Source organism: Numenius arquata, chromosome 3 (genome assembly GCF_964106895.1).
Source record: "Numenius arquata chromosome 3, bNumArq3.hap1.1, whole genome shotgun sequence".
Classification (NCBI taxonomy): domain Eukaryota; kingdom Metazoa; phylum Chordata; class Aves; order Charadriiformes; family Scolopacidae; genus Numenius; species Numenius arquata.
Genome location: NC_133578.1, coordinates 2,890,932 through 2,916,187, shown reverse-complemented (window position 1 = coordinate 2,916,187; position 25,256 = coordinate 2,890,932). Strand labels below are relative to the sequence as shown.

Below are 25,256 nucleotides of genomic sequence, written 5' to 3'. Positions count from 1 at the left end.
TCCTTTGTCACAATAAGTACTAAAAGTATTCTTCTGCAGTGTGATACTCAGCACTGGAGCTGTGCGTGTAGCTTTGAGGTATTCTTATCAGTTATTTTTCATAAACTCGTTTTTACAGACAAAAGCTTTTATGCTACTGACCTTTACTAGGAGGATTAGATGATTACACACCATAGTCAAATGCAGCCTTGCCTGCTGGAAGTCCTTTGGCTTCTAAGAGCCTGAGGCTCAGAGGCTGTGACAAGAGAAGAATTGTGTTTTATATCTTGTGATGAATCACCAAAAGAGCCGTTATCAGACAGGAGGTGCTGGGCCAGATGGAGCTGTGTCTGAGTAGGACAGTTTTAGGTACTGCTTGGTAGAATGAAGTAATTCTGACGTTCTATATTTTGGTTGTGGCGTCTAATTGTATGACTAATCAAGGAAAGAGGATTTTCTGCTTCGTGAATTCATGTATTTTTTTAAAAAAATCTTTCAAGTTCTCTTATGATCTGAGCATGAGTGATAGTTCCGTGGGCATTTTCTGTGCTGTAGCCTGTGCGCGATAATCACTTAGTAGAAACCTAACCAAAGTATACACTCTAAATGAGTGCAAAATTGCCTTTTCTTTTTTCTTTACAGCCTCGTTTGGACCAAACTAATTCTTCGTATGAAAACTCAGAATTGGCAGAATTGGACAAACTGAGGTTCAGGCATTGCCTTACAACCCTTACAATTCCAAGAAGATGTATAGGATTTGCAAGAAGGCGAATTGGCAGGGGTGGAAGGTACAGTTGCGTTATGTTTACTATTTATTCCTCTTCAAAGGATAAAAATAAAAAAAAGAGATAGTTAAACTAATGGGTTTTTTTCTCATCCTCTTTAATCAGGGTTATAATGGACCGAATATCCACAGAACACGATCCTGTCTTGAGACAGATTGACCCGGAAATGCTGAACAGTTTTTCAAGCTCTTCCCAAACTTTAGACTTTTCTTCTAATTTTTCACGGACCAATGCTTCCAATAAACGTTGTGAAAACAGACTGTCCCTTCCTGAAATACTAAGCAATATCAGATCATGTCGACTGCAGTGTTTTCAGCCAAGGCTACTAAATCTACAGGACAGCGATAGCGAAGAATGTACCTCAAGGAAACCAGGGCAGACTGTGAATAATAAAAGAGTTCCTGCAGCATCTGTAGCTTTATTGAACACCAGCAAGAATGGCATATCAGGTAGGCAAAGGATTTGAATTCTTCTGGAACTTCAAATACTGAATTCCAGTGTTTTTACTTGTGACTGATAACATCTTCAGCAGTGACGTGTAGCTAAACTAAAGATACAAGCTAATATTTTGTATTTCTTAGCATATACAGGAGTTTTCCACAAACAGTCCTCTTCCTCCTGCTTCCATTTCAGTTTCAATAGAATCTTGAAAAAATGGACTTAAATGTACATTATCCAAAGGAAGGATTCTGCTCATTTTCAAGAATTGCTTAGGTGTGACTGAGTCTTGAAAACTTTAATTGGTATAACCTAATTGAGGGAGAGAAGAGTGCTCTGCATAAGTGCAAAAGAAAAGCAGTTGGTTTATTGAGGGGGAGGTGTCTCTTTTGTTGTTGGAGTCTTTCTTTTCAAATCTTGCCAAAACCTCTCAGAAAAACAGTTGTAAGTTAGTAAATATACTGAGCTGGCGTGAAAAAGTCTGAAAACGGCATTTTCTGTTGATAGCTGTGATAGTCAAAATTTTGACACTGGAAGCAGCCAGTGATACACCTTCTCTGATTTTATTTTTTTTTTTTCCCCCTAAGAAAATAATCAGCCATTGATTAAGTGTAATTGCCTTTTCCCTTAAATGCCATCTCTAACTCTTGTAGCCAGTGCAACCATCTCTTACCAGTCGGCTTCATGACCTGATAGCTGCAATAAGCAAGACAGCCATTTGCTTATAAACCATGTTACATTTAAAAAATATTTATAATTCTTGACGTATCTTCACCGAAATGATAAAATACATGCAACAGTTCTGATCTTTGTAGACCCCTTGTTAGCAATTTGGGTATAGAAGCCCTAAAGTTGGAATAAAAGCCACCAAAAGAAAAAGTTGCTTAAGCTTACACTAGCAGTCTTTCCATCACTTGCTTCGTGTACTAGGAGTTGCAATTGCTTAAGTTTCAGCATTGTCGCTTCTTTCTAATTGTGAACGGATCTATGATTCTTTAAAAAGCTCAACAATTGGAGATAAGCCCCAAAAAATCTACTACCAAGCGTCAACAAGCATCTGAGTATTCTCCTACTCTACTGTGTATGTACAGAATTAGGTATTGTAAAATTAGGATTATTAGGTATTATAATAGGCTGATTCTAAATTCTGTAATTAACTTCATATGGGTGTGGAATGGCCTGCTGCTTTTAACATCAGTTGCAGGATTGGGTATTTAATCTTCAATAACATACCTTTAGGATTCATGTATAGAAATTAAATTTCTTGAAGACAAAGGCAATTTTTTCTGTTACGGTTTTAGAGGACTGAGCATTAGCTTGTTAAGCACCATCAGTGTAGTACTGACATAAGCTTAGAATATTGACCTCCACAGCTTTTCAGTATAGTCAGTGCAACCTTTATATTGTTCTCTCTCTCATGGAAAGATTTGCAGTAGAGTATTTTTTTCTGCTGTATGGAGAGAATGTGCTCATAATGTGCTGTGCTCATATTCTGTACAAAATTTTTTTGGTAAGGAACTTGAAGGGCTGGAGAATTGCATCTGTAGCAGAAAAAGGGGCAGGTTTGTGTGATGGGGTTATTGATAAGCATCAGAGATGTCTTGTTAGAGTAAATGTAGAAATAGAAAGGAATACACTTGTCAGAGTTAAGGGTGTGAAATGTGGACCATCAGCTGGAAGGAACAAACAAGAATTTGCTGGTAGCTCTTTATAGAACAAGAGGAAATAATGCTGCAAGACTCCTGTTTGCGTGAATAAAGTGTGAGACCAAGGTAAGGAAACTTGCTGAAAAAGATGCAGGTTAAGTTGATTATTTTCTTTGTAGATTTTTTTCATGATGATATAATAAATACCAATCGATTATTTAAGGATTAGCTAGATGTACAACTTTGAGACTTTAAATTCTGCTCTGGGGAGACTTTTTTTTTTTCCCCCCTGAGGGTGAGTCTACCTAAAGAACTAGGAGAATATTTTGGGGTGGAAGCTGATGTATCTGATTTTAATAGTATAGGAAGAAGTGAGTGAAGGAAAAAGGTTGAAGAGATTTTTGTGAAATCTCCATCCCTGGCTTTAGTATAAATGAAGATTGCAGCAGGGGAAGAGAATTCCAGTAGCCAGGGGAAAGGTAGCACAGAGTAAGAAAACTAAAATGAGAACAGTTTTAAGCGGTATATTCGGGGGAAGGGGGGGGGGGCAGTGTTTTGGTAGGGAACTGTGTATACATAAAAAAACAAATGTCAGTCCTTCCTGATTCAGGTCATACCATCAATAAGGATAAAAAACCCTAAATTGTTGGTGCTACGTGGCAAATTCATGACAGACCTGATACACGTGTGTGGATTAGTGCTCACGTTCTTCAGGATTTGTACTGTCAGGGAAAGAGAACTAAAGGAAAGATAGACATACGCATCTTAATGATAGAGGAGACTATAGAGAAATGCCAAAAAAATGCGTAAAACCATATCTGATGGATCTAACCCGCTTTGTAGAGGAATAATAATTAACTTCCATTACATAACCTTCCAAAGTATCTGAAGAATACATTAAATTTGAGTAGAGATCACTTGGTAAGTGAAGAATGTTATGCAGGGAGATCTATGGTTATGGAAGACCTATTTCTTTACAGGTTTAAGTTACAAAACAGATCCTGTAATTCTGGTAAAAGATCGGATGCAATAGACAACAGAGTTCTTAAGCAAGTAACTGAGCCAGCGAGAGGCACTGCTGTTAGATTTCTCTCCTTAGTAAATAGCGAGTGAATTTTAGAAGGAGTGGTCAAAGTCAGGTTTTGTATGAAATCGGCACAGGTATCGTCACTGCATTTATTAAAGTCATTTCGTTTGGGAGATGATTGTTGAAATCAGTTGATCCTGTAGCACACTGTAAGCACAGAGCTACCTCCAGGAGAAACAATGTCAGTGGTTAAACTGATTGTTTTTGTTTTTTTCTTTTAGTTTAGAGAAGACTTGGAGTTGCTTGCTTTGGTTTTCGGTGCAGAAGAATATCTAAGTTACCTCTGCATTATATTTTTCACTTGTATTAATAAAGCAACTCTGGTAATTCCTCAAATGCTGGGCATTGTACAAACAGACTTACTTTAAAAATGTGCGACTGGTGTTTTCTTGAAAGTGCCTAATCAGTGCTTGAATAAAGAACCACTGTTTCAAGCTAAATTATTCTCTTGCTCATGTTACAAGAACTGCAAATGGGAAAACTGAATTTGAGTAACTTTAAGGGACCGGGTCAGTGAAACAGTCCGATCCCTTTGATCAGTTGTGTAAAATTCTTGGAGTCTTACACATCATATTTGAAAAAATAAGCTGACCTTTGCCAGAGATACCTCCAAAAGAATTCTGTTTGATCTAAACAGAGATTGAGTGATGAGCTGGGGGTACAACTGATCGTCAGGAGAGATGATGGAGGAAGGAAGTTGCCAGGAATTTGTAGATGGTACTGCTTATGGCAGCCAAGTAATACTTAATCTGCTTGTGGAATTCCTAGAGTGCAACTCCGCTGATTTTTGGGATGGAAGGAAGAAGTAGGCTTTAGGCAAAGTCTTCAGTATGTTGCATTTGGCTCCCAGTCTGTTTCAGCTGCGGTTCCAGTGACCCTCTCAAATAGTTACCTGTTCCATTACTGTGTCCATTAATACAGAAGCCAACTGCAGATGATGGCATTCTCAGCGGGAGAGTTTTGCTTATGGGACAAGCTTTTACCTTTTAGACGTGTGGGTTTGGTGGTGGTTTTTTTCCCCCCAGAATTAAATACCATTCAGAAGTAATTAGGTTAATGAAATATCACTTTGGGGGCAGCCTGAAAGATGATCTTTGATTAAAGCCTTGAAATCCTAAGAGAAGTGACATCATAGTCCAAACTAAAGCCATCAAGGAGGAGAGGAGCCTGGGAGACTTACTCTCATATTGACTTTTAACCCTGGTCTGTTGTGGTGGTTCAATACAGTCGGGCTCTGGTAAAATAGAAAATACTGATACTCGGCAGTGGAAAGTAACATTCTGGAAAACAGAACCTGTTACAAGAAGTATAGAACCCTTGCATTTAACTGTGACCTTAAAGGCTACCTTGGGGCATCATAGAGGTTTACTGTTTTTTTTCTCTAGGACCCTTCAGTTGTTTGATTTGGCAGAAGCAAATGATGTTAAATGTGCTAATGAACATCTGCTGTTTTATAACAAGGCTAACAGCCAAGTTCAGTCTGACCGCTGAATAAATGTCTGGTGATAGGTAGTGAACTGAGTGGAATCTAAACATGGAAAGGCAGAGTAAGCAAGTACTACATTAATACGATAATTATATTACTTCTATGTCTGCAGAAAAATGCAACTTTGTAGATGAATGCCCCTGTACTGCAATATAATACTAGAAATAATAGCTAATTACAGCTAAATGCAATTTAGGTGTTTCTTTGTGCTGTATAAGCTTGTTCTAAAACATTTTTTTTATAAAACAAAGGACATGTTCTGGAATTTCTTACTTCAGAACCTAAAAATAGAAATACATATATATGTAATGTTCCATAATGCTGTTCTTGGCTCTGTTGCCTTTAGGAATGCAACAGGGTTTGGGAGACTGTTGTGAGGGAACTTAACGGGTTTAGCTGAGTGAATTTGTGTAGCAGCTTCTAGTAATAGCTAAGGACATTCAAGAATAAGCAAAGAATATTCAAGAGGAACAAAGTACAGCTAAATATGAAATAAATTTGATTTTGGAATATGTTGGAAATTATAATAAAATCCCTAGAATCTAATAGGAGTAACTGTATGTCATTGGATTTTTAAGTGTCCTCCCAACGTGGTTGAAGCCTGTTTTAATAATGCAGAGGTAGAGAAGAAGTTTCTGTACTAATTTCTAAAAAGTCACAGTCTTAATTTTGGTATTTATTGAGGATAGAATTTCAGCACAACAATGAGTATTACAACTAGTAAATGAAAGAGCCAGACCCTAAAAGATAGATCACTTCATGTCTTGATGTTGGCTCAGTGTCTCTTGATAAGATGATACTGCTGCAGAACCCAGGTGTTTGAGACGAGCGGCAGCTTCAGTCTTTGAAAAATACAGTTCAGAATAAACTGCTGAACTGTAATTAATGGAAATCTTTGAAAAGCGAATTCTGTTTTTACTGCCTCCTGGGAGAACTTAGTTCTCCGGTTAGCATCAACTGCACAAACCTCAGGTCTCAACATGAAACACTTGACAGTATTTTCAGTTTATCAAGTGTGCAGTTCTGTAGGGGAGGATATTGAGAACAGCTTTTCTGACTTCACTGTTCCCTTCACTTGTTGAGAGTATGATACTACTGGGGTTGCATTTGGGGTTGCCTTGTTCTCATAAATCAACAAATGTATTATGTCACTCTTAAACTCTTATTCCATTGGAAAAAAAAAAAAATTGGCGTAGAAAAACCTGTTAAGGTGAAAGTTAAGCATTTCCTTGGGGAGTGGGGGCAGGAGGGGAGTGCAATAGGAAGGTCAAACTGGATTTACTAAATAACCAGTGCTTTGTGATATTTGCAGATACTAAGTTTTAGACCCGGAGATCAGCTTTATAGTTTTATATATAGAGAGAGAGAGAGAGAGAGAAAACTATACAGACTACTTAAATACATGAATTGTGGTTGTGCTGTTGAAGCAGGTTCTCAACTGCCAGGTGTGTGCTTCCTTTAGAGTCCAGGCTGGTGTCAGAGAAAAGGACAACAGTGAGGGAGGCTGTAGGAAGGAGTATTGTACAGGAATGAATTCCCAGTGGTTACTGGGAGAAAAGGCACCTAGCTCAGCCCACTGTACTTCTGATTTTTAAAGACATGCTTGTTTTCTGAAAACCAGGGAAAGCTTTAAGCTTTTCCTTAAAGCTACTGGAAGGAGAATCACCAAAGATAGAAACTGCTTAAAAGCAATGAAAGCTGTGAATCCTTTTGTTATAAATTAATTCAATGCTAAAAAAACACAAGAAACAAATTTAGCTTGTCCTCTCCTTTGCATAAGAATATATGAAGATCTTTGCAAGCATATGTTGTCTTCAACCACTTGGTATCCAACATGGATGAACTCTTGCATTTCAGGTATATTTGTTCTGCGCAGGCTTATTTAACACCAGCTTCACTTTCTTTTCTGTAGTAACAGGGGGTATCACAGAGGAACAGTTTCAGACACATCAACAGCAGTTAGTTCAAATGCAGAGGCAACAACTTGCTCAGCTTCAGCAGAAACAGCAATCTCAGCATTCCTCACAACAGACACATCCGAAAGCACAGGTAACACACCTTAAATGTCATCATATGCTGCTGTCTTCCTTTTTGCTTACGCTGTTTTTCATCTCTCATATGTTATATACCTCTTGTTTTATCTAAGTTACGTATCAAGGCTGCATTTTAAAAGTTGAGTAAGAGACTTCATATTTTAGTGTTAGTTGTATCCACAGAGTCAGTCGGTGTAGAAATAGCCAGTGCTCTGTCGAGTCATACTGTTTTCACTGGTTTTACCCTCCTTTGTATAAGTGCTCTGAAGAGACTTCTTTATTGAAACGCTTTATGAGGTAATGTATTCTGTTATGAACAGATGTTCAGTGAGCACTAAAAACTGGTAGCTTCTGAGAGGAAAAACATCATTTTGCATATTTAATTTGATTGTTTCTCCATCCCCAATGTTACTACTTATGTCTTTCAAAAGATTTGCATTTTTCCTCTGTAAAGCCTTTCAAGGCAAGAATGTGTGTTTTTCTGTCGAGCTTAGTTTTCTGTTGATTTCTTACTGAGAAATATAAAAGCTGTTGCTTTTGACTATTGTTAGGAAAACTTGTTTTACTTTGAGCATGTCATATCTAATTGTCAGTGCTGTTTGTTCTTTCCCCTCTGTGTTTTCTACTTTGATTAATCAGGGATTATGTATCAGTGGTTACTTACTACACGTTTTTGTAAGTGCAAAGACATGATACCAGCATATTTAAAAATATTAAACAAAAAGAATGACTTTTGGACTTCTAAGACACTCTGAAAGTGTCTGTGGAAAGTAATTTTCTTTGTGCAATTTCAGTTTCTATTAACTATGATACATTCAGCCATTTCAGGGTGTCTATCCAGTACTTACCATTCCTTCAGAGAAACTGGGCTAGTAGAAAGGTACTTCCAGGGCGCAGTGGGCAGTTACGCTGCAGTGGGCAGTTACGCTGTGGTACAAATTGCTCCATGAGCATGAATGTACCATAAATACTGAAAATTCTTCAGATTTGCAGTTGCGGTGTCTCTGCTGCCTGGAGACAGAAGAGAGAAAGAAATCTAAGTAATAGTCATTTTTCTTAAAAGAAACTTCTGAAACACGTAGAATCACAGAATGGTTTAGATGGGAAGGGACATTAAAGAACATCTTGTTCCACCCCCTGCCCTGGGCAGGGACACCTCCCACCAGACCAGGTTGCTCCAAGCCCCCTCCAGCCTGGCCTTGAACCCCTCCAGGGATGGGGCAGCCACAGCTTCTCGGGGCAACCTGGGCCAGGCTCTCACCACCCTCACAGCAAAGAAGTTCTTCCCCACATCTCATCTCAATCTCCCCTCTTTCAGTGTCAAACCCTTCCCCCTCCTCCTATGGCTCCCCTCCCTCATCAAGAGTCCCTCCCCAGCTTTCCTGGAGCCCCTTGAGGGACTGGAAGGGGCTCTAAGGTCTCCCCGGAGCCTTCTCTTCTCCAGGCTGAACAACACATCATGGAAGCGCTCTGTCTTGCTGAGAACTGCATTTGCCACTGGCTGAATTGGGCAGAACTTACTCATTTGGACACTAATTTCCAAACGAGAACACTCAGTTGGACACTAATTTTCAGCTTTTCATCAGACTTGTGATATGGAAATATTTAATGTTATGGTGCATTAGGTTACATTTAGAAGATATATGTATTTATTTGCTGGTAATTGTGCATTATAGGAATCCTAATGTGGTATTTCATTTTGTACTTGGATAATTATAAAGAACTTGTTTGTTTTTTTTTTCTATTCCCTCAGGGCTCCAGCACCTCTGACTGTATGTCAAAAACACTCGATTCAGCCAGCGCCCACTTTGCTGCATCTGCAGTGGTCAGTGCACCCGCACCCAGTCGCAGCGAGGTCACGAAGGAACAAAACGCCAGCCACAACAATATTAATGGTGTTGTCCAGCCTTCAGGTGATGGTTTCTCATATCTCGTGGTCTAGCGTGAACACTGAGAATATGTCGACTAGTCTTATGCCTGGTTTCTGAAATACTACTTTAACGTATTTTTTTATTTAATAATTGTGATAGTTTTAAATATCGTTCTGGAAAATACTCTTGTGCAATGGCACGTAGATTAGCGTGGTAATAAAAATATCAAATGCTCCTGTAGATTTAGAGAGCATTGTTTCCGTTTTTCTTCTGTAGGCTTTTATCGTTTACCAATCCGTTGTGATCAAAAGCATAAGTGACAGTGTTTTAAAGACAGTGTGAATGTGTAATTAAAAAAAAAATCAGTTGCTTAAGACATTAAGGACTTTGAGAACGAAATAGAAAAGTTGCTACATTGTTTGGTTGTTATCTCACTTGCATATTCAGACAAAAACATACCAATCATAGAACGGTTACAGTTGGAAGGGACCTTTAAAGATCATCTCGTTGCACCCCCTGCCCTGGGCAGGGACACCTCCCACCAGACCAGGTTGCTCCAAGCCCCGACCAACCTGGCCTTGAACCCCTCCAGGGATGGGGCAGCCACAGCTTCGCTGGGCAACCTGGGCCAGGGTCTCACCACCCTCACAGCAAAGAATTTCTTTCTAGTATCTCATCTAAATCTCCCCTCTTTCAGTTTAAAACTGTCACCTCTCGTCCTGTCACTACATTTCCCTGATCAACAGTCCCTCACCATCTCTCCTATAGGCCCCCTTCAGGTCCTGGAAGGCCATTATAAGGCCTTCAGCTACTTCTAGCAGTTCTTCTGACATTACTGTAAGTTTCAGGCTTTATTGCATTTAGATTTCTCCTAAATTCAGGCAAAAATGTAGACATTGGCATTTGTTTCTTTCCCCCTGCCCCTTCTTCTGAACCCCGGTTGCCAGCAGGCAGGAATGCCGGTCAGGCTGCTGCAGTAGCCCGGTTGCAGAGAGACAAATGTTGTTTGGAATTTGACTGCAATAACAAATAAAAGGCTTTTAGAGTAATTTGTTGCTTTAACAGCTAATGATGTGATTAGTTTTATAGACCTGCTGCCAGGCTGGGTTAATGACAATATGAAATGAATAGAGGGGGAGTAAAAACACAACTGAATAAAATCAATGTACTGGAAGAGTTCCAGGGAAGAAAAAGACAACTATGTATAATCCTCTGAGACCACATCTGAGAGGGTGATGTTCTGAGGGGTTTAAGATCAGACGCGTGGTAGCGTACCGTGCCGATACGTGGTACGCAGTGTTACCATTGATGAAAACCATTGCAAATATTATGCGTATAAAATCAGATTTCTGTTACTGTTCTAAAGCTCTAAGTGGCAGTGGTGGGTGACAGCTATCCTTATTTAGGGTAGGAAGATTTGTAAATGAGGAAATGTTAGCTGAAAGCAGATTTTTTTCAGGAATAAGGATCTAGGGGAAAATGTATCTAGTTCCACTGTGATCAGAATCAGAGCGGTGAATAGCTGGGATAGAGAGATGAAATTTGAGAACCTCTAGTTTGAAAATACGCCGTGAAACCTGACGTCTCTCAAAACTCCAGAGTGCAAACAGAGCGCGGCAGCGTAATCTGAAAGGAGTTTTCTACTTTGCACAAGTCTTAGACCCCTAGTTCTGCTGCATTGAGGGTGACTGGTCCCCAGAACCTCTTTATGTTGCCAGCAGAACAAGGCAGGAGGTGAGGAGCTGATTCAAAGCATCAGAACTTGGCTTCGCAGTCGATCTCTGAGGTTGTCCTGCCCAGGTGTTCCCCATTGGATTTACTTCTATGGGGAATGTTGCCCCTTTAATTTCAGGCATCTGAAATGAAGTGTACAAAGTTGGAAAGTGAAAGTTCTTTGTCATACAGTAACTTCTTTCATTTTCTGATGTTTTTGTGAATGGAAAAAAAAGGTGAAATATTCCTAATGGCATATTTTTAATTAACAACGCTTGTTTTGTAACAGGAACCTCCAGAACTTTGTACTCCACCAACATGGCTTTATCATCCAGCCCAGGGATTTCAACCGTACAGCTTGTAAGGACAGTTGGCCACACCACCACAAACCACTTAATTCCAACGTTGTGCACAAGCAGCCCCCAAACGCTTCCCATGAACAATTCCTGCCTGACGAACGCGGTGCACCTCAACAATGTCAGTGTTGTTTCTCCAGTCAATGTGCATATCAATACACGGACTTCAGCGCCATCGCCAACAGCCTTAAAACTTGCCACAGTTGCTGCCAGTATGGACAGAGTGCCAAAGGTGACTCCGAGCAGTGCCATCAGCAGTATAGCAAGGTACGTGTGAATCGGGCTGGAGCGCTTTTAAATTATGTTTGTGCTACTTAAATGTCTCCAGAGATGTGCCCAGCGCTGCGCGAGAGCACTAAATAGAATTGTTTCCACCTTTGGGAGACTTCTCAATGGTTGACTTCTTCAGCCTCACGCAACCAGCCACCTTCGGGCATCTTCACCTTGACCGTGACAAATCACAAAAGCTGATTTTTGCAGATGAACCACCAAATAATTTGCACTGATTTTAGGCACTAGTAATTTTGGTTAAACTTCTGTTGTGTTTACAATGACTTCATTTTAACCTTTTTCACTTGTCCCTTCTCATGCAGCACTTTCAGGTAGATCCTGTCAAACTTTCTACGTGTTCTCTCCATAACTTTGTGTACCCATACTGTAAGATGCAGGCTGGCACATACCTATTTTATATATACATATGGATATATGTGTTATATATTTTTATAAAATAACCCCAGATATATTCCAGCCTGCATCTTACGTATATCAATAAATATTTATTCTCATTGAACAGCAGCACTATTATTTCAGGATACTTAGAAGATGTTCCAGAGGAGTGGCAGGAGCTTGCAGTTGGCCAAGTTTTCTGAAAATGACGATATTTGGGCTTTGTTTTAAGTCTCTGCTGGATTGTGTGATGTTTAAAACAAAACAAACAACCTCACGTTTGTTTATGAATTAAAAAAATAAAAAATGGATATTAGCAAATCGGAATGCTTCCAGAGAGGTCAAAAAGAGCTTTTTGAGATGGAAAATAGCATGTGTGATTTAGTCACTGCACAGATTGAGAAAAAGGTATTTTTAAATTAGCAGTCGTGCCTTAAAGCATACTTTTATATCATGAGCGCTTTTAGCTCTTATTTCCCTCAAATCAGAGGGGTATTTCAAGTTGTTCAAATGCCTTGAAAAGTACCACCTCAGCTGAACAGGTCTTAGGCTTCTCTACAGAGAATGATAATAAATCAGAAAAACATTTAAGATTTCTTGTGTTAGTGCTAAAGCGGAATTGGGGGCAGAGGGGAAATTATGTTAGAACAACGCTTTGCTCACTAAGACAATAATTGATACTGAGTCATCATGGTGTGTCTTGACTTTGCTCCTTCAGGAGACTTTTGACTTTTTAGTCCTTTTACCCATAATTTTGGCTGACAATTTACAGTTAAATGCAATAATCTTATAGAAGGGACTGCACTCTCAGTGGAGTAAAAGCAGTTCTTGAATGCCAGTATTGAGATTTAAATAATCTGTTTCTAGTGTATGCGTTAAGGTCCAGGTAACAGCTATGTAAAAACACATAGTGCATGTAAGAAATTAGTCAAACTGTGTGAGGAAATGCTCATGTTCTGCCTGTAACTGTTGAATATTTCTTTTCTTGCAGAGAGAACCATGAACCAGAGCGCCTGGGTTTGAACGGCATAGCAGAGACGACAGTAGCCATGGAAGTGACATAACCTCAGAGCAGCGTCTCGACCTGCGCTAACGGTGTAGTCATTTATATTCCAACTGAATGCAAAATACAGCACTCTGTGGATCACAGAGAACTCAAATGGACCTAAATGGACTATCATTATATCGTGTATTAAGTCGATATATAATGTAAATTTTGTAAAATTGGGAAAATCACTACCTTGTAAAATAGTTTATTTGTATCATCAATATTATTTCTGTTACTTGAATAGTAGATATTCATCATCATGCTTTTGCACTTGAATTTGCAACTGAATGGATTAAAAAAATAATTCTTTAATGGGATCATGAGCATGAAATGGGATCCTGCATCACTTGTTTTAACTATTTATTTTGCCATGTTTACATTTTGTATCTTGTACAAATAAATCCAACTTTGTGTCTAAAAAAAAAAAGTTAAAGATTCATAGCTAGGAAACAAAATTCTTGTAATTTTTTTCTAAAGGAAATGTAAAGTTTTCACTTGGTTCATTTTGTTTCACAATTTGACTAGATGGACTTTTTGGTAAATACTTTAGTGGCATTTCACTGTCAAATATGAAGTTCAAGGCAAAATAGTATTTTCTATTACTGTGCAGGGGAAAGGGATGGATCGATACATGCAAATTTAATGTAGTAACTCACTTTTCCATATATTTTGAATGTATATTTCTATTTATAATACCAGTTTATAAAAAATAATTACACAGGAAAAAAAACTGACTAGGAAAATTATGCATCTCGCACATATAAAATTGTGCAGATATGAGAAAATTTTCAACTGATTACATTTTATCTGAAGACTGCATATTTTAACCGGCTTTAAAACTGTAACACACCACATAAAGGATATTTTACCAGGTATGTATTGCATTATATATCATTGCAATAATTAATTATTGGATGTCTAGATATCGAGCCATCCCAGGTGGTGGGGGGGGAGGGAGGGTTGTGGCAAGATTGTCTTTTCAATTTTGGAGAGTTTTCCTGTGGCTACAAGGCAAGTAACGGGTTGGAAAAAGTCTGACTGTAAGCGTTGGACACCTTCGTAGTGTAGTGTTTTAGTGACTTTTTTTATACGGTTCTTGTAAATTAGATACGTGTAGTGGTGTTTCAGAATGTTTGTTTATGCACTAGTTCAGACAACTTTCCCTGTTACTTGTTCTTGATAAGTGAAAACTGCAGGGAAATAAAAATACATATCAAAACATGGAGACGTTGCATATGTGTTTATTTGACAATGTGCAAGCAATGGAGGTGTAAATTTTAGAGGGTGTTAGTGGTCTTCTGGTGAGTTTTAACCAGAGCATACGCACTTTTTTCCAAAAGGTTTCAGTTTCCATGATTCTTTCCTGTCCTTACAGTGTAGGGGAGGGTGGGAGGGAGGATCCGGTAGTTGGGACCTGAGACCTGGGAATAATCTGGACGAGACAATTTCTTGTTCTGCCAAAGAAAACTTCAAGTATTACTTTCTGTGAATCATCTGGATATTCTGCTGTTTGGTTCTCCACCTGTAATTTGGGGAATGTTTCTGTATTTCTTACAAATCATGGAATCGTTGAGGTTGGAAGGAACATCGGGACGTTGTCTACTCCAGCCCCCTTCCCCAAGGGAGTCAAGCTAGGATTTCCCTATGTGTCATGCAGTCAGTGTGTGTTTTCCTCTTGGCTTTTTATATATAAAGAGCTATTTTTAATTTGTGCTTAAACATGTTGTCTTATGTCCGGTAAGTTAAAAGTTCTGCCAGTTGAAAGCACTTGCAGAGCTTTGGATACTGGGAGCTTGTCAGAAACTCAGCTGTCTAAAATTAACTTTTTCTTGCTTAACTGATGCTTTATTTTCTATTCATTGTGAAGTCTGCAAAGAGGAATTATAACAGACTGAGAATAGTCAAAGGAACCCAGGAGGGTTCAGTGTCACTGCGGTGGTCAGGCGAGGGGCGATGGCAGGATTGGGGGTGTCGGCACAAGGGGGAGGCACCTGAGCAAAGGTTATTCGTTGTTCTTTCCACACCAGGGAGCTGCTGCTCCCTGACAAATTGGTCTTTCCGTGCACGTCTGAAGGTTTTCGGTGGAACTAAGTTCATTTCTGGGAACGACTATGACCTACATGGTCTGAAGCATGAATGAATTTTTTTGAAAGCAAAATTGTTGCAAAACAGAGTCTGAAAAGGAAAAAAGTTATTTTCCTTGATGTATCAAAATAATCTCACTACAACATACATCACTTCCATGGACCAAAAAGGTCTCCAAAGTTGCTGTGTATCTGTGACTTGGTATAGTCCAGTCGTCATCTAATTACTTAGAAGCTCCAGCTAAAGGTTTTTTAACTTTTAAGAGATTCTGGAAAAATACGAGGTGGAGAAAAGGTTTTCAAACTGGGAAGGCTGTATGGTGCGTGTGCCGTGTGCTGAATGAGTTTCATTTAAAGGACTAGTATTTAACGCAGCTTTCACTGAATTTCACTGAATTTTTTAGAGTTGGAAGGGACCATAAAGATCATCCAGTCCAACTCCCCTGCCGAAGCAGGGTTGCCCAGAGCATGTCAGAGCATGTTACTCAGGGCTGCATCCAGGCGGGTCTTGAAGATCTCCAGAGAAGGGGACTCCACACCCTCCCTGGGCAGCCTGTTCCAGGGCTCTGGCACCCTCACCGGAAAGAAGTTTCTTCTCATATTTGATACATACAGCTTTCTGTAAAGTCCAACTGTAACAGTCTTAAGAATTTCTAGCCATTAATGTGTGCCTCAAGTGCAAGAAAAGAAGAGTGATGAATAATACTGTAGTCCATAGAAATCTTATTTTTTTTTTTAAAAAAAAGGAAGGGAGGATTGTTGGAAAGTCTACTTTTTCCTGGTGTGCAGCAGGCAATACCTATGAGCGAGTTATTTTTGTGCGCTCTTCCAAAGGGTGTGTTGAGGATATGACACTGTTCTTTTTTTAATTCCCTTGTTTGAACATCACGTGTGTCTGTAATATGATTTGAATGGTGATTTCTGCTTTATTCCGTATTAGGGAAAGGTGTTCAGGTAAGATTTTTGAATGTAGTTTATCTACAGCAATTTATATTGGACTTCAAATGTAGCGTGCAGAATTTTCTTTTAAATGTCAGATACTAAAAAATATTTTCTAATTAGGTTTATGAAACGTATTTAATGTACAGATTGACTGGAGGTTTGGTATGTGTTTAATTGTAGGTGTCTTGTTTCCATTCTGCTGTAGGGCTTTTTTCTCCCCTTTCCAAAGAACATCCCAACAATACCCTGTTCTGTTTACAGAGCTGTCCTTTTCCTTTGATCCTCTCCAGCAGACTGTATGTGCGGGTTTTTCCCCTCTACAAACAAGAAGATGGGGAACTGCAGCCCTTTGTGGGTTTCCTGACTTTGAGACTCCCTTTCCTTCCCTGATAGTCCATTTTCCTCTCCTACCTCCAACCGCTTTGTAGAGAATAACAGAAACGTTTCCTATTTCCTTATTACAGTAATTGAGGTTTTTTTTTTTTTTTTTTTTTTTTGTAAGCAGAATCTTCAGTGCAGCCTTCCAGGAGGTGATGGGTTTATCCCGAGGTGCACTCGGCATCGTGCTCGCAGCCAGTCATCCCGCTTCTCAGTTTCCAGCACCCTTCAGGAAGAACTCAGCCCTTCAGAAATTAGCTGGTAGAAATTCCCAGCTGCAAACAGGAAAGCTCTGAAGGTGACAGCAAACACTCCGGACAGGACTGTCATCTCAACAGACTCCCTGGATTTCACATCATGGAAACGGTTTCAAACCTCACTTCCCTGTTTCTTCTACTTTTAGGTTTTGCAATATTCAGACTTAGAAGGCTGGAGAATAACCTGCATAAATTAAAGCACATCTTCACAGTAAACTGCTACTCGGGAAAGAAGAAAAAAGGAAATCTCTAACTGGGAGAGGAACTGTTTCCTGTGTAGCAGCAGACCCAGGCAGTATAAGCTGGGTTAGCTATTAACGTCCAAGTGTTTACATTTTAATGAAGACAAATGGTGGCTAATTGGCTTTCTTCCGATCTAACCAGCTAATTACGTGGAAAACATGAGATACAGACAACTGGTCTGTAAGCCAAATCAACACTGGGTGAGTTGACTCTCCCAGCAAAGCCATCCGGACCAGTCACGATGGAGACTGCGGTGTGTTGGGGTATGGAGCCCTGCTGTGGAACCACCTGTACCCAGGAAGCTCCCTAAAACAGGCAGCTGCTTGGAAGGGGATTTCTCAGGGAAAGAACAGATGGTTTTAGGGTAAGGGCGGTGTCACTTGAAGCTGTGGCAGATCCACAGCGAGGGCTGTTGCGCTTCCCTGCTGTAACTGCATCATCTGGAGTTTCTCACTCTGGGGAGCCTGTTGCTTGTCTTTAAGAGAGGTGGTGTTACAGACACCCTGCTACGTTGCTCTGGCCTGCGTAGAAATAAAGCAGCTTTCTAGCTATTCACAGGGCGCCTGAGTGCATTTAATGGCAGCATTTCTCTTGCAGGCCAGTCAGAATGCGTGAGAACAGCGTATGGATGAAATGGGAATGTATATGGGTGATTTTCTTTACAAGGCTTTACTTTAACAGCCAGAAGGAGAATGTAAAGATGCACTTCTAAGAGCACGTAATGCTGATTCCATTTCTATTTGGTAAGAAAATCCACTGGCTGAGGAGATGAGTTCGAAGCAGGCTGCAATTCTTACTCCAGATTATTCTGGCCTTTTAAGCACCCAGCTCACCCAGCACTGAGCTTGTGTGCCTTGTCCTCCTGCCAGTGAATACGGAGCCTTCTTAAAGGAGTGACTTCAGAACCCTTCCAGATGACTTCTGCTAACTCACCGAAGGTAGTTGCATCTTTGCTGACTGTAAGGGAAAACCCAGGAGTGCCAGTGTCCTACTTGCAGGAACCCAACTGTGATGTCTGAAGCGAGGTGATGGGAGGTCCTCATTTGTCCCGAAATTGGTTTGATTGTGTGCCGTCCTGCTGCAGGGAGGGTCGGTCCCCAAAGTGACATTCCCTTGGGTGAGAATGTTTGTGTCTGAAGTGCCTTTCTGCTCTACAGGAGGAAAAGGGAGTTTCAAGTGAAGTTCCCTGTTGTCTCGGTGACTTGCTTGCTTCCGAGTCACCTTGTGTATCTCGAAATGCAATCTGTGCGCGCTTCGGAAGCTTTTAATGGTGCAATCTCAAATTAATGAAGAGCACCCATCTAAGTTATATTTTGTTATGAATTTAACCCCATTTAAACTGTATTGTCACCCAGTAGCTACAATTTAAAGAGAAAGAAAAAACACAAGTAGTTGGAATAGGAGTAAAATCTGAAAACTGAAAGAGAACAGCAGTGAAGCAGCTGAGCTGCTCCCTGAATGTGGGCTGTGTCCCCTCCTTCCCTGAATGTGGGCTGTGTCCCCTCCTGTGGCTTTGTCCACTGCTTTCTCTGAACATCAGCGTCATCTTCGCGTTCTTGCTCCATACGTAGTAGAGTTGAAAGTGGTGGTCCCCGCACCAACTGTGACAGTAACGTAGTGCAACCCGGTGTCCCTCCCCAGTCTCGGGGCAGGTGGATGCGCAGGCATCAAGAGACACGATGCGCAGGCATCAAGAGACACGATGCCCCAAAACCTCCTGAAAATTTGAGAGAAGTTTCAAGCCCTGCGTGTGAGCCAGAATTAGCCTTTCTGCTCTACCCCAGTTACACTGCTGCTGTTTTTCTAAAGTTACGGTTGTTTCTGCAACTAAGAATGGGAAAATATGTTTAGTCCGATCTGGCTTCAATCCATTACACACTGATTAAACTCTACTACAAATGTAATTACACAGGGAGGATAATGTAGAAAGATCAATTAGAGAGCAAGGGGCAAATGAAGGAGGGAGGCAATTAATTAGGGCTATACTACAGCAGATAATGATAAGAGAAAAATTGTAACGGAACAGATATATCGGCTGAAATCCTTTGTACTTTTAGGAGTGCACAAACTTAGAGCTCTGACATAAAATGCAGAGAATCTGAGCACAGCACCACTCCTGAACTACCGTATTCTGGCAAGATCTTATCTGTTGGGGAATCTCTGTAAAAAAAAAAAACAAAACAACAAAACCAAAACCAAACAACAAAGACAAAAACAAAAAAACCCTAGCACTGTGCCTGTCAGCTGCCAAACTGGCCGAAGGAGAGCAGAAAGAAGTTAATGGGGTGGAAGATGATCAACTGACCAAGGCTGGGCACAATTAATAGTTCCACTTTCAAAACCTCGGTAGCGGTTCAGATTTTTGAGGGTGATGCAAGGCCCCGCTTGGCCAAGCTGTGCCGTAGCCGCGTCTACCCTGACTTCAGCCCCCAGGGACAGGCTGGTGGCAGTTGGCCGTGAACTGATGGCAGCCTGGCGCTTGCTTTCCCACCATCGCTGTTAACGCTTCGCTGACTCTTCCTGAATTAATGTTATTTCATTGAACCCTGCCCTGGGGATAAAACGATGCTTAAAATAACCTCGTCCCCCATCTTCCTGATGATGATCTGACTAGACTAGTCATGGTGGCTTTAAATCAACAGCTGTGTAAGTGACACCAGAAGATGGCATCATCCGCCTGTGATGCTGTTTAACTCTTTCTGGACCTTCATAGATAAAGGTGGCGGTTTTTTGACAGCGGACATGTTCTCCCTCACAGTGAAATTGGGTGCAGAGGCTTTGCGTTTCAGGGTTGTGTATTTATTTTTTTTTTAGTGAAAACGGGCTTTTTTGTTCAGTTGTTTGGGATTTTAACAATTGCTTTCCAGCTTCCTATAGTTAAGGCCTCCCCCCCCCCCCCCCCCCCCAAGTTACAATGCTTTTATTTGGGTTATTTATTGAGTAAACCAAATGAAAGGATCGTAACTTGGAAAAATATTTTGGGTATCGAATAAGCAACTAAAACATTTTGCTGTGTTATACAAAGTGGTAAAAATCGATCTGTTTACTTTTAGCAAACTCATTTTTTATAGGTGGTTTAACATGATGATATATATGACTATGCATAGTGTGAATAATTTATATGAAGGTTGAGATTTATGTGTGTACTTAACATACTTTATGTATATACTTCAGAATATGCATATACTGAAGTGTTTTGCGAATCAGAAACAATGACTGCTCTTAAATTCCCTGCTGGTATAGCCCAAACGCTTTCCGATGGAGTCCCTTTTTGACTGGCAGTGCTCTAGCTCCAAATCTGACCTTTCTGGATTGTGGAAGTGTGAGAAAGGAGCCCCTGTGGCCCCTGATCACCAGAGAAATCTTTACCTGTTCTGATCAAAGGGCGTGTTCCTTCTGGGATAATCATCTTGGGTGACCAAGGGCGTCGGTTATGCGGATCCTACACATTTTCCAATTAAATTTTTCCTTTGCCTGGACAAGTGGTCTTGTAGCCCAGTCTCTCCTGAGCTATGGATGTGTGTCCTTGCCTCTGGTGATACAGAAACAATCCGATCTGCATCTCGGTTCCTCCTAACTGCCTTCTCAGCACTCACTAGCTCATTTTTTTTGTCTATTTTTCAGTCTTTGGCTTCCTTTATTTGTTTATTTTTATTCCTGTTGAACATGTAATGTTCTGGCTTTGTAAACTTTTCCCCTGATGCGCTCTTAACAGTGGTTTTTTTGGTGTCTGCAGGACATGAAACATCCGTGACATTTGAAATTGCTTTTTGTCCTGGGGAATCCCAATGCTGCTGGTACCTTCTGCAAGAAATCCTTTATTACCACTTCACCCATAGAGGTATCTCGGCACTGATGACACAGGCATATCATCAAATTTGATCTCGATGGCCACTGCTGAGACACCAGGATCAATAGAGCCTACATTAAAGCCTCTCTCCTTGCTGATAAGCTGCTCCCCTGGCCAGTTCTGGTGTCTGTTCGTGGCACTGAATTGTTAAAGCCAGCAGAAATTCAACGTCATTGTTTTCTTTCTCCTGAAGCTCTTTCCCAACTCCAAAACTCATTCCTGGAGCCCAGAAGCAATAAAAGGAAGTGATGTTTTTCTGGCTCAGTGGATAGGAAATTGGATTTTTCACTTCCAAAATGCTCACGTGTCTGTTCCCTTATTCCGGTGGGACCATCTTTCTATCAGAATCCATATTTTGCCGTTTAGAACCTTTATCACATGCCCTTTTCTTGGTTTTCCTGCAGCCTGAATGGGTTGGGTGTATTGGCATTGGGTATATTATCTACAGAGAAATGGAATCTTGATGTTCTCTTATGGCTGTCACCCTTCTGTCTTCGAGGAGGGGATTTGTTATTCCCTTTGGAGATCTCTGACATCCCGGGCTGTTCAGTGAACTGTCCTAGCTGAGATGGGCTCAGTTTGAGAACTTCTTCAGGAACAATCAGAACTGGCTGTCAAACTGTATTTAATCTGCCAGAGCGATTTAAACCATTGACTTGATGTCTCGCTGGAGAGCTTGCCCCACGGTTGTAGGAAAATGAGATGACATCAAAGTTTGCCACCTTTTACTTTGGTGGTACCAATAGCAAAGAAATTCTGGTGCATTCCGGTGAATTGTAGCTCGAAAAAGCCAAGCAGAATATAGCCGTAGTGGTGATTCTTGTAAGTACGCCATCTGAAAGAAGCCACGGCATCAGGAATGAAAGAAATTAATGATGATAATGCTTAAGAGTGTATGAGTGTGACTACTTCTTGTTGTCTTGAAAGTTTATGCTTTTTTTATGAAGCAGTTTCCCAATAAACTGTAAATCCTACCTTCCATCACTGTCGGTGAGGTACGAGGGCATCCACAGCAGCCTGGGAGAAGCTCCCAAGCGCGAGGGGCTTCTGATCCCTCCTGAATCTGGCTGAAAACTGATGTCCCCAGGAGGCTGCTTAACAGGGTAATCTGGTAATAACTAGTAAAAATAGCAGCTTTGTGACGATATGGTATTGTCTACAATGCAGATAATGCAGTATTGTTTGTGAGAAAATTGCTAAGAAGAGATGGCTCTTCAGTGCATTCTTACTGATTGCAGATTATACCTACTCTAATAGGAAAATGGAGGTTTGCCTATCTTGCTCCAAAATGAGCTCTCGATAATGGAGAAAAATAAGGATTAATTCATCGAAATGGTTGTCTTTTATGACTAAGCCCCTACTTGTCATGACTTACGAATTTGCTATTCAGGGTAAAAAGCTTGAAACATAAGAGAAATAAAAGGGCTAGATAATTGGTAATCCAGGGGAATAAATCACATTATATAATAATGTCTTATCGCATGCTGCACATTGCTAACGCTCCCTGATGTAATTGCGTTTAAGAAGGGCATAAGAGCCTTCGTAAGTAGCCTGCTCTTCTCACATCCACGTCAGGTAATGAGGACAACCACTGGGGCTAGAAGAAAGGGAGATCTCCATAGAAATGCTGAAGAACTGACCGCTGGCATCTTTAATTGTGTGGCTGAGGCTAATTTCATGAAACTGGTGCTCTGTTGTTGTGTGGAGGAAACCTGTTCCAGGAGCAGCTGGAGGCTGGGGGCTGTCTCCTGCTTTCCAGGAGCCGCCAACAGTTGTTGCAATGAGCGAGGCTGCGTAAAGATATGTGCAGGGAGAAAATGATGGAGGAGGGGGAGAAGACAGGAGGTGGTTTCGCATGACTTTAATCCAGTGACAGGACCTGCCTTTGCACAGGGTTGGGGGCAGGAAGGTAAGTTGCGGGTGTTTTTAGCAGGTGAGGAAGAAACGTGGCCATCTCCTTGTCAGAGAGTGGAGGAGGAGGAGGAGGAGGACAGCACCCCTGAGGTGCAGGAACAGGCTCCAGACTTTGTCTTTCCCAGATGCTGATTCACTGACTGCAGCGTGACAAACTTCTTGTAAATGTAACAAGGTCAAAGCCTCACCCAGAGATGGTGTTGCTTCTGCTTTTCCTCACAAGAAAATAAGGGTAATGTCATGAAGGGACGTGGTGGTGTAACATCCTGGGGATAAACATCCTTTGACCTGGCTATAGATCTGGCAAAGCACAAGTTTCCATCCCTCTCTCCTTCTTTCCTCTCATTTTCCCTGAGAGAGCAGCTGCACCTGGAGGCCTGAAAACGGGGCAGACAAAGCCAGGTGGGGACAAAATACCTGCTCCCCGGTGTGGCGATTGTTTGATACACCCCCGGACGTCGAGACTGAGAGGGATACCCCCCCGTTAATTACTATAATTAAGAAGGAGGGGGCGGGGAAAGCCGTCGGGGCCTCCCTTCCCTCCTTCGCGGCCGCTGAGGGGGAGCCGTTGGGACCGTTAGGGCGGTTGGAGCCGTTGGCGGCCGCCACCTGCCGCGCGGCGGACTACGCCTCCCGGCATCCCCCGCGCGCTGCGGCGGAGCCCCCGGGGGGCGCTGAGGGGAGGCTGAGGGGGGCGCGGGCTCCGCACAGCCCCGCCTCGCACCGCGCAGCCGCGCCGGGGCGGGGGCCGGGGCCAGCCGGCGTCTGCGGCACCTGCCCGGCGGAGCGCCTGGCTCCCTGCGGCCGGCGCCCGCCCGCCCGCCCGGCGAGATGGCGGATCCCGCCGAGTGCAGCATCAAAGTGATGTGCCGGTTCCGGCCCCTCAACGAGGCGGAGATTCTCCGGGGGGACAAATTCATCCCCAAATTCAAGGGCGAGGAGACGGTGGTCATCGGGGTGAGTCTGCCGCAGACCCTCTCTCCTCACCGCGCGGCGCCGTGACGGGGCGAGCGTCCCTTCCCCGGGGCGACCATCTCCTCCTCGGGGCGAGCATCCCCTCCCGGCGGTCCCGCCGCCGGGCCCCGCGCCCATTGTTCCCGCAGTGAGGGGCGGGGGGGCGCTCCCCGCTCCCGTCCGCTGGGGCTGGGCCTTCCCCCCCCGTCCCCCCACCCCGCCCCTGTTCGGGGTCTGGGCTACCGCCTTGGGTCGCCAACCGGGCCCGGTGAGGGGTGGGGGCGCGGGGGCGGCCGCCGCCGGCGGCGCTGATGTCATGCCGGTGACTGGGCATGCTCGCCGGCGCTCCGCGGGGGCGGCCGTCCGCGCCCCCGGGGCCGCGCAGCATCCTCCGCACCCGCGTAGCATCACATTCACACACACCCCCCCCCCCTCCCCGGCGCGGAGCACTGCGGGCGGAGACAAAAGCCGAGGCGGCTGCGGAATGCCGGGGTGCTCTCCGGGGAAAAGGGGCGTCCCGGCGGGGGGATGATGCGCTGTGCCCGTCCCGCCTGGCTACTGGTGGCTGCTGGTGGCTACTGGTGGCTGCTGGTGGCTACTGGTGGCTGCTGGGCAGCGCTGGCAGGGCCCGCCGAGGCGCCGGTGCTGGCGGGTCCCTGCAGAACAACCGGTGCATAAGCATCATTAGTTAAAATGACCCGCTCGAGGTGAAGTTTTTTTCCTCTCGTTAAAAAAAAAAATGAAATTAATTGAAACATCAAGTCACTCCTGGCTTGCAGCGACGGCGTATCCAAACTGCGTTTTCCCCGCCTCTTGGAGGAGAAAACAGGGTTTGAGGGCTGTTCACGGGAGCAAAGGCTTTAAAATGAACAAAGCGTGGGTGGATGGGGGCCCTCCGTGGCTCCTTGGCCGAGTGTGGAACATGGCGCAGCGCGTTCCTCAGCCCTGCACACCCAAGTGCCTTTTTGCTTTCCCTTCCCGGAGCTGGAGCTTTCCAAAGCGGGTGGATCGGTCGGGGTCGCGTTCAGGAGGCTGCTGGTGCTGCTGTTGGTGGGTGTTCATAGACAGTACTGAGCACTTGAGTTATATTTTTGGTTTACTGTCTAACCAGCCTGTGTCTTTGGTGCTTTTTTTTTTTAATATATTGGTCTACTGTGGTTATCTGATAATATGATCCGTACTGTACTACGATAAAGAGATCTTAAAACTAATTGATAATACAAAGAACGAGCAATTACTTGCATAATTTGTCAAGATCCTTATTAAAACCTTGAGGTTTTAAGAAACTTTTTTCATTAAAGTTGCAAGACAGTTATGGAAAAGCAAGGAGAAAAAAAAATACTCGATTCTGGACATTAGTGGCGAACTTGTTTTTCTTAATTTGTTTTTATTAAATGTTTTCCGTGTAGCCAAATTATTTGTCTTTATTTGAAGGTTAAACTCGTAACACCCACAACAGTCTGTTAACAATGGGATAATCAAATTGGTTATCAATCTCAGTCAGGAATGGAGGGCTGCCTTTGGTC

At 42.5% G+C, this 25,256-nt stretch overlaps 2 protein-coding genes across 5 annotated transcripts in view; both read left to right on the top strand.

Moving 5' to 3' along the window:
- EPC2 (enhancer of polycomb homolog 2) overlaps positions 1-14,306 on the top strand; it is a 47,163-nt gene extending 32,857 nt beyond the window's left edge. Inside the window, exons 9-14 of the mRNA XM_074145078.1 lie at positions 622-767; positions 870-1,213; positions 7,334-7,470; positions 9,208-9,367; positions 11,328-11,661; positions 13,052-14,306. Coding sequence (XP_074001179.1) covers positions 622-767; positions 870-1,213; positions 7,334-7,470; positions 9,208-9,367; positions 11,328-11,661; positions 13,052-13,124 — 1,194 coding nt within the window. The 3' untranslated portion in view covers positions 13,125-14,306. The remainder of the gene's footprint in view (positions 1-621; positions 768-869; positions 1,214-7,333; positions 7,471-9,207; positions 9,368-11,327; positions 11,662-13,051) is intronic.
- A 9,301-nt stretch (positions 14,307-23,607) lies between these two features.
- The window catches only part of KIF5C (kinesin family member 5C), a 77,557-nt gene continuing 75,908 nt past the window's right edge, over positions 23,608-25,256 (top strand). For all 4 annotated transcript variants that reach the window (XM_074144883.1, XM_074144886.1, XM_074144885.1 and 1 more), the window contains exon 1: positions 23,608-23,733. In XM_074144883.1, coding sequence (XP_074000984.1) covers positions 23,608-23,733 — 126 coding nt within the window. The remainder of the gene's footprint in view (positions 23,734-25,256) is intronic.